Raw genomic sequence first — 8,807 nt, forward strand, 5'->3', positions numbered from 1 at the left:
CTCCCCTCTTTCCGCTTCCCGACGGCCATAGCGACCGGAAGGGGCGAGGCCGAAGGCACAGGGCAGGCGGCGCGGCGGGACGGCTCCTCCCCCGGTGGCGGGACCGCCCGCGGGGTCACCCCAATGGCGGCGCTGGTGCGGGTGGTGGGGCGAGCCCTACTGGGCCGGGCCGCGTCCCTGCTCCGGGCCGAGCGGAGCATTAGCGGCGGCGAGGAGCGCTGGGGGCCTGTGCGGCCCGGCCTCCCCGTGCCGCTCTCCTCCCCCCTGGCGGGGCTCACCCGGCCCTTCCGCATCAAGGAGCCCCCGAAGCCCAAGCAGGTGGATCGGTGGACGGAAAAACGGGCCTTGTTCGGGGTCTACGACAACGTGGGGATCTTAGGTAGGAATTTCCCCACTCCCCCCGCTGCAGCCCCAGGGTAGGAGGGGAGGGAGGCTGGACCCACCTTGGGGCGAGCGGCTCCTCCAGCAGCAGGAGGGAGGGAGGCAATTGGGGCTGGGCGCCCAGGGAACAGTCTCCTCCAAGGCTTCATCCTCTCTGCTCTGCCATCCTGTTCTCAGGCGACTTCCAGATCCACCCGAAGAACCTCATTGTGGGGCCCAAGTGGCTGCGAGGCTGGCGGGGGAACGAGCTGCAGAGGTGCATCCGCAAGAAGCAGGTGGTGGGAGATCGGATGTTTGTAGAGGACTACCACAAACTCAACAAGAGGATCCGGTACTTGTACAGGCGCTTCAATCGTACTGGGAAGCACCGCTAGAGGAGCAACTCTGGGTTCGGCATATGGAGATGCGGTTTCGTGGCATTGCAGTCAAAATAAAACCATCTTTCACACAGTTGGGTTCCCAGTGCTTTCTGCAACCTTTGCTGTGCGTTTCTGGCCCAGTCCCAAGGGCCTGCCACTGGTCCAGGCCTGAGCTCCTCTGTGCAGGTTCTGCCCCCTCAATCATTTCTGACATACTTGTCACAGGCATCTGTTCCAGCCTGCATCCCTGAACTAGATTTGAAGGTCCTCTATTTCTTGGCCAGGCTTCAAGCATCCTTTCGGTCTCTGTGAGCCCCAGGTTCTCACGTTCTATTTGATAATTTCACTACACTTCAGCTTAGGTTTTTCTTCATAGCCAAGTTCCCAAATTAGTGCTGAGTACCTGCCAATACATCTTCCCACTTGCCCCCTTTCCCTCCATTTATCTGTAATTATCATTGTGTGAATGATCCAAATGTTGAAATGCATTAAAACCTGTCTTAAGGACAGAATTTGTCTCTGTTTCACACTGATAACTTAACCCCATACTAACAAAAAGTAGCCTTTTGTATCTTATTTAGTCAGGATTTGCAAAAAAGTAATTCAGGCACTTAACTGGTCTCAGAAACTCTACCTTCTAATTTTCCATAACTGTTATCAGTTCCTTTAGAGGAAAAAATATGGTGAGTCAAAGCTGGCATCCCTCTAGTCCAGCATCACAAAGACCATTATATACTTCAGAAAAATCTGTAAGATGAACAGGTATTTGCCTATCTCTTCTTCCTGAGTTGTTAATTCAGCTGCTTGGTGACTGGGGAGTTATCTGCTGACTTGATGTATCCTGTTACAGACCAATGCTACTCTGTCTTTAATAAAAGCACTTGGTTGGAAGCGGCAGGGAATGAAAAGAACTTCCTTTAGGTCTAAGCCTCAGCAAGGTGAAGCCAAAGTCTCCATTCTAGCAGCTGAAGTCCGTGTTTCTCAGGAGCAGGGTGGCAAACCTGTGGGACTCTCACCAAAAGGCATTGTGGATTCAGGAAATGTGCAGAGATTGAAGTGGAGACTGAGCAAACCTCTGGAAGAGAGCAGCTGAGGGTTATTATGTACGTAGCCCACAGATGCAGCAAATCCTTATCCAAAAGTACGTCAGAAACTGGAAAAGCATCAGGGAAAAGTATCCTGTACCCTTTGTCAGCTCTTAGTCACTAAGCACCAACTTGGCAAGGGCTCTGTGGACCAGTAGTTCCATGAGCTCCATCTTCTGCTATTTGCAGTGGTTGTTGGAACAGCCCTCAAACTGCGGTGGGAAGCTTGCCAAGCTACAGGAGCTTCATCCACAACTTGTCCCTTTGCAGCTTGTCTGAAGGCACAGTTTAAAAACCTTCAGTTCTGTTGAGGCTGGTGCTGGGTTGCTCCTTAACCCTCAACAGTCCTATTGGCAAATCATCTGGCTGTAGTCACAACCCTGTATTCAGCCTTCACCTTCCTCACAGCCACAGTCTTTTGGCTGCCAGGCTATAGTTTAGAATGTGTCTCGCTCGTGCAGCTACTAGCCCACCACGTTTGATGCTAAAAACTTTTATTAACGGCCTGTATCACCTTATGGAAGGGAACTGAAATGCAGCGTGGGTGGGAACCAGTCGCTTGCCACCCTACTCACCACACCAAACGCTGTAGGGAGGAGGGACTTCTTCCAGGGCCTTCCTGCTTCCCTTTTTGTCCCGAGTTGGACAATCCTCCCCTTCCGATCCAGCAGGTCGCTCCGCATCCACAGAGGGGAAACCCCCACACAGGTGGCTGTTCCCGGGGCTGTTGCTGGAGCCTCCCTCCCCTCCCCCAGCGGAGGCTTCAGGGACTCTGTTACGCCGTACGCTGGGAGCAGGCCAGCAATGCCATGTTTTAATTGCAGGCTTCACCAGAAGCCGACAGAGGCGGGGGCTTGTGGAGGCCTTCGGCCTGTAACGGCACCAGCACCGGCCTGGGCTCCAAAGCGGAAGGAGCAGGTGACCGCGTCCAGGCCCTGCGTGACACGCAGGCTCAGCGCCAGGCGGCGGGAGGAGCCCCGGTGGCCGCCCAGGCCCTTTGGGACCGGGGCTGCGGGCACCTGGTGCGTCCCGACCGCCCCCCCCACCCCCGCCCCCGCCCCGCTACTCACCTTCCCCGCCGCAGGGGCGGGGCGCCGCCCGACTCGCGCACGCCGAGCGGGGTGGGCGGGCTCTACTCCCATTGGGCAGCCCCAAGGGAGGGGCGGGGCTTGTCCCCTCGGAAGTCCGGAGAGAGGAAGGAGACCGGGCTCGGCTCAATCGCCCCTCTTCACGGGGGAGGTTCTCTCCTCTGCGCTGATTAGCTGCGAAGGGACGCACAGGCGGTGCTGATTTGCTGTCCCGGGAGAGTCCTTCCTATCTCCACTTTTGATTGGCTAGCAGCTCTAGGGGGCGGGGGCTCGCCGCTTATAAATTTGGGTCTCCAGCTGCCGCCTCGCCGGCTCGGGGTTGTGAGGTGCCGGTGCGGAGGTGACTGCGGCGGTGTGCCCGGGGGGTCCTGATCCGGCTCAGCGATGTGAGTCTTCGCCCCATCGTTTGACGGGCTGCGGCGGGCGCGTCGCGGCCTAGGGAGGGGGGGGGTGGCTGGCTGGCTGGGTGAGAGTGGGAGGGAACGGGCCAGCGCGGAGCCCGCGTCCTGGCCGGTGGCGGGGCCGAGTGGCGCATTGCAGCAGCCGCAGGCAGGCCTGCCCGCACCGCCCCCCCCGCCCCCCTCTCCCGGGCGGTCCCTCTCCCCCGCCGGGCGCCCGTCGAGGGCCCGCCGCCTGGAGAGGGGTGTGTGTGCATAAGCCGCGCCCCACCGGCGGTCTGTGGGGCTCCGGGCCACCGCGCCCCCCTTCTTGTCGCTTCTAACCTGGCTAGTGGCTACCGCTGCGCCTAGCCGCCTGGGGGCTGCCGTCCCCCCGCTCTTCTCCCTCCGGGGTGTCCCCGTCGGCGTGGCCCCGTCCTCCTCCCGGCTCTTGCGGCACGCTGCGGGCCGTCTGCCGGTCACCTCCCCGCGGCCAGGCGGCTGTCACCCCCTTCCCCGAGGCCCCGGGAGGCCGAAGAGCCGGATAGGACCGCACCCTCCAAGCCCCCAGCCCCGGGGCTGGCCCTCTCCGCTGCTCTCCTGGCCCTGCCGTTGATCTGGGCCTGCCTGTTCCTGGGAGCCAGGCAATCCTGGGAGCCTGCCAGCACTGCCCCAGCCTGGGGACACTGGGGTTTGGGTGGATTTGGAGGGGGTAGAGGGGTTCCTCTCTCCTGAGCGGCTGACTGGATTTTCTCTTTGTCTCTGTGTGTTTTTTCACTAGGTCTGACCCAGCTCAGCAACCTACTCCTGGGGCCCCCGAGGGGGGAGCCCCTGGTGGAGGCCCCCCCGGGCCACCCCCCAATCTGAGCAGTAACCGCCGGCTGCAGCAGACACAGGCCCAAGTGGAGGAGGTGAGTAGCCCTCTGCCAGCCGTGCCAGCTTCCCGAAGGCTGCCTGGACCCTTCTCCTACTGCTCTGCAGCAGCCGTGTTCTTGACAAGCGTCTGTTGCTGAGGGGGTGGATGCTCTTGTCACGCCAGTGCCAGAAAATACTCAAAGTACGATGGCAGACTGGAGCAGAGGTGAAACTGCTTTGTGTTTAAAAGCTGTTTAATTCCACATATGACTTTTAAGGAGCAAGGCTGTTAGATTTTTGATAGCTTGCATCATGCATCTGTTATGGAAATAAAGCTATACGCCATCCAGAACAACTCTTAATCCCTGCCTCCTTCAAGGGAACCATCTGTGTGCAGGCTTAATGTGTGATGTGAGGAACCTTGCCTGACTTTCCAGGGTCAGTATCTGTAGTGTGGCTGCTGTCATGCAGTAGCGACTTTATGCCTCACTGGGGCAGCAACATGTAGCTCTAAGTTATCTTTGCAGTTATCCGGGAGTGAGCATGATTACGCTCATGAGTGGGGTGCCTTAGGCTTGCTGGATTTGAGATCTTTTAAAAACAGGTGATAATGGAAGGCTGAGGACCTGGTTTGAGTGTACTTGAACTGATAGTTTAGCAAGGTGTGTAGGATTCTTTTCCCCCCTTCAAAGTAGGCAATGACTTGAAAGCTATTTTCACCCGATGTTTTTGCCTTGTTTGGGGCTTTGGCTTGTTAGTATTTCATTGTTAGTTATTGGCCAAGTTACTTTTCTTACTACTTCAACTCTCTTTACCAATATAACTGCTGCTACTATTCTTCCTTCTGCAGGTGGTTGATATAATGCGTGTAAATGTAGACAAGGTGCTGGAACGAGACCAGAAACTGTCAGAGCTAGATGACCGGGCAGATGCACTTCAGGCTGGTGCCTCACAATTTGAAAGTAGTGCGGCAAAACTCAAAAGGAAGTACTGGTGGAAGAACTGCAAGGTGAGTTTCCTAGTGCCATGTTCTCCTTCATCAGAAGGAAATGGGGCTAGTCCTTTCCTGCAGGGCTTTAGAGGATAGTTGGGGCTTAATAACTATTTCAAACGCTTGGGGTTCTTTCACTGTGGAAAGACTTTGAGGCCTTGGCTGTCTTACCTTCAGGGTCTGTCTTATGTTTCCTGGCTGTCGGGGAAGATGTGAACTTGTCAATCTGTTCTGAGTATTACTCTCTGACAATCTCTCTCTCCAGATGATGATCATGATGGGAGTGATTTGTGCCATTGTGGTGGTGGTGATTGTAAGTAAGTACCAAAAAGCCCAGGATCAAAGGTGAAGAAGCACCAACTCTAGAGTACTTTAAACTCTTTCTTTTTGGTTTGAGATCTGAAGGGTCTTGGTTGCTTAAGTGTTAATTTCAGTTCTTGGGGAAGGGAGATGGTGGTGGTGCTGGAACTCCCACGCTTATTATGGAAATGGTATGCTTTACATAGTAATGGAAGGAATTGGGGGTGGCCATCACTGTAGAAATGGGAAATTCTGTCTGCCAGGCCAGGTAAACCTGTAAGTATGAGGGGCGTTTACCCCGGAGTGGGTGGGTTGGCAAGTCCTTTCCCTGGTGGGGGATTTGGAAGTCTCTGGGGGACCTTTGGTGTAACTTGCCCTTCTGTTCTTTCCTTTTTTTTTCCTATTGCTTTGTCTCCAGTCTACTTTTTTACTTGAATGTAGCTCCTTCAGTCTGCAGCCTACTGTCCCCTGTCACCTTGCCTGTCTCTTTTTGCTCCTGAATCTTCCCTTCCCTTCCACCTAGCTTCTTCATTGATTTCGTTATTGGTTTTAATTTGTCTTCTGTATAGGACTCTGAAGTGGTCTACTGAACATGGTTAGACTCTTCAACAGCTGCTGCAGCTTTAGGGAGGGTCATCTGAGTTTAGAGGAAAGGGAAGTAGAGGAGGAGTGGGTAGCTAATGCTCCTGCTCTTCTGCAGGGAATTTTTGTGGCTTGTTTTTTGGATGTCAGCTTGTCAAATAGTGCCTGTGTGGACTCTAGCAAAATAAGAATGCCTTAATGCGGTGCCTTTGGGGATGAAGGACTTCAGCATGTGAGATTCTTTAGTATTCTGCCTAAAAAGAGTGGCAGCATGACTTAAGCTTTTCATTGAGCTTCTGAAATAAAGGCTAGTTTGTGGTGGTCAGTGACTGCGAGCCATCTGAGCTAGATATAGTCATCTAGATTTCTCTAGCCATGGAGAGAGGAGCACTCAAAGAAACAATTTATTCTGCCTGTCCTTATTTTCAGATGACTTGCTGTCTGAACATGGCCATTTCAGTTATTATAAAGGAGAGCCTACATGATTACCTCAGTCAAATGCAACAGACTAAGGAGTTTAGTTACTACACTAGAAGGCACGTGTGGGAGTAAAATCTCCTGCCAGAAGGAACAAAGGAACAACAGTAAGGAGTCTGGTGGGGGAGGTGTCAAATATTCCTTACATCTATGCAGACACAAGCCAGGACCCTGTGGCTTTCTACCAGCTTGTAGCTTTCCAGAAGATGTTGGGGCAGTGGTAGAGTGGGAATGTTTTGCTTTTGTGTTACTGGGTTGTATGTTAAATGAAGCCCACTATGTAGCAGATGGAGGTGAAGAAGACTGGAGGTATTCCAGATGAGACTGAATGAGCCACACAGCTTTCTGATTATGAATACTTGTTCTGTTTCTGCTACTACAAAGTCCTAGCATGCAGCAGGAGTTAGAAAATACTCGGGAGTGGTTAGCTAGGGATTCGAAGGGAAATGCTGCTCTGGGCATGGGTATTGCAAAGTGACATCGAATGTCCCAGTTTGGCAGCTTAGATCTCTAGAGATCTTGCATCAAACTGAAATCTTCTGGCTTGCTATGGGTTTTCTTCAATTTAGATCCAAAACGGTCTCTGCTGGAAGTAAACTTGCAGCATGGAATGCTGTGGCTTTCTGTAAGCAATCCCCGTGTTCTCCTCCTTCAAAAATAACAAGATCTGTGAGTTGCTTGAGTGTGTTGTCAAGCCTGGGGTTAAATGAGCTGCCCTGTTCCTCAGTTTCTGCAGAGTCTTCTGAGGAAAGTGCATCATGTCTTTTCTTACAAGCTGAGCTGTAGCCTGTAATCTAGACTGGAAAGAGGGCACTTCTTTAATTTAGGAAGCTCTACCTCGGTTCTAGAATACACTGTGATCTGTCTAAGCTTGAGGATGTGAGGTGGCAGGGGAAAACATCACTGGAGTTCCCAGATCAGAGTGAAGTACAAAAGCTGGGAGGAGCAGAAGCTTTTTTGTTTCATTGAACGTGCCAGGGAAGTCCCTTTCCTCCTCACAGGGCATCTGGGAAGGGGCTAGGTTTTGCATGCTCACTTCCATGCCCCAGCATTTCATTTGCGCTGAGTTCATCTCCCTGCAATTCCATCCCTCTCCACCTTGGGTGAGGGCAGAGATGAAGATCTGGAGTGAAGCAGCCCTCGTCCCCTGAGCACTTCCCTAATTCCCTGTGGAACTGAGATGTGATGGACGGTCAGAAGTGCATCTACTGAAGAGGAGCCAGGGCCTGCTTGTACTACTTACTGCTATCATTTTAGGGGGTGGGCATACAAGCTTGAGGCCCCCAGACCAGCAATTTTCTTGAACTCTTCTAAACAAGCCTTTGATGCCCCATTCCTCCTGTTCCTCTGGGGGCTGAGGTCCCCCTAGGCTGTCTCTTCCATTTCTTTCTCTTAGATGTTGTATGTTGCCTCTTTTGTTCCCTTTCCCCTCCTTTGTGTCTCTATGCATGGGCAAGAAAAATCACCAAGGCCCTCTGAGTAAAAGCAAGGGACTCTGCTGTCCACAGCATTATAGCCACTCACGCACGTGCAATTTATTTCCTTCCTCTATAAACACAACTGTAATCTCCTCTGGCATGTTATAGTAATCAGCTCATGTACTTTAAATGGTCTCTAAGAAACACAGTTCACCACCTTATTGAGTCTGTCTGGTCTGTCAGTGGGTGGGGAGGGGCTGGAATACCAAACTTTTTTTGAAACTTTTTTTTTGGGTCACTTCCATACTCTACTTGCACCTGAAGTTCTGGCCCTCAAAGCTGAGGGTAGTCTTCCATTGCAATGATGGTAGTTCCCATTGTACTGGAACTGTGTGCTGGACTGACTCCGTGGTAAGTCTGTAACAAGATGTACGGACCAGCAGCTCTGGGGAAGAGGCTGCCCAATCCAACTCTACCCACCAAATGTCCAGCTACTGGATAATGCATGGGGGGTAGTCCCCCTTGAATGGGAGGGTGTGTTACTGGTAGCTCTAGTTCCTTGGGCTGTGCTGCTTTTGCACTTCAACGACCTGTCCTCAGATCCTTAAACCCAGAAAACAATTCTCCATTGGTGTTTGGACATGTGTTCATGATCCAAGTGTAGGATGCTGTTCACAGCGTGTCTTTGAGCATGGCTGGAAATAAAGGTAAGTGCTGCCTTGTTTTACTTCCCTATACACTTGAAACTCATTAAAAAGAAATTACAGAGCTTTGTCCAGTGCGGACTTATTTTAAAATGAGGTTCTGGTGCCCTTATATCTGCTCCTGCTGATACAAACTTCAGGCTGTAGAACAGTGCTCCCTGTCGCTTGTGGTTCCCTTACAACCAGTCTT

General features: G+C 52.7%; 2 protein-coding genes across 2 annotated transcripts; both read left to right on the forward strand.

Annotated features, from left to right (window-relative positions):
* The first annotated feature begins 63 nt into the window (after positions 1 to 63).
* Positions 64 to 1,250, forward strand: MRPL51 (mitochondrial ribosomal protein L51). The gene is made up of 2 exons (XM_074157631.1): positions 64 to 379; positions 559 to 1,250. Exons 1-2 carry the CDS (start codon positions 124 to 126, stop codon positions 753 to 755), a joined length of 453 nt encoding a protein of 150 aa, XP_074013732.1. The 5' UTR covers positions 64 to 123; the 3' UTR covers positions 756 to 1,250.
* Positions 1,251 to 1,858: 608 nt separating this feature from the next.
* Positions 1,859 to 7,281, forward strand: VAMP1 (vesicle associated membrane protein 1). Its single transcript, XM_074160043.1, is given in 6 exon segments — positions 1,859 to 1,881; positions 4,072 to 4,201; positions 4,996 to 5,154; positions 5,402 to 5,453; positions 7,065 to 7,117; positions 7,120 to 7,281. Coding segments are annotated over 6 exon segments (579 nt in total).
* Positions 7,282 to 8,807: the final 1,526 nt, after the last annotated feature.

Source organism: Numenius arquata, chromosome 1 (assembly GCF_964106895.1).
Source record: "Numenius arquata chromosome 1, bNumArq3.hap1.1, whole genome shotgun sequence".
NCBI lineage: Eukaryota > Metazoa > Chordata > Aves > Charadriiformes > Scolopacidae > Numenius > Numenius arquata.

What these genes read in the sequence shown, in the direction of transcription:
- MRPL51 (XM_074157631.1), top strand. Translation starts at nt 124, where the DNA reads ATGGCGGCGCTGGTGCGGGTGGTGGGGCGAGCCCTACTGGGCCGGGCC. An exon ending in CGACAACGTGGGGATCTTAG is followed by an intron (nt 380 to 558) that starts GTAGGAATTTCC and finishes TCCTGTTCTCAG; the next exon opens with GCGACTTCCAGATCCACCCG.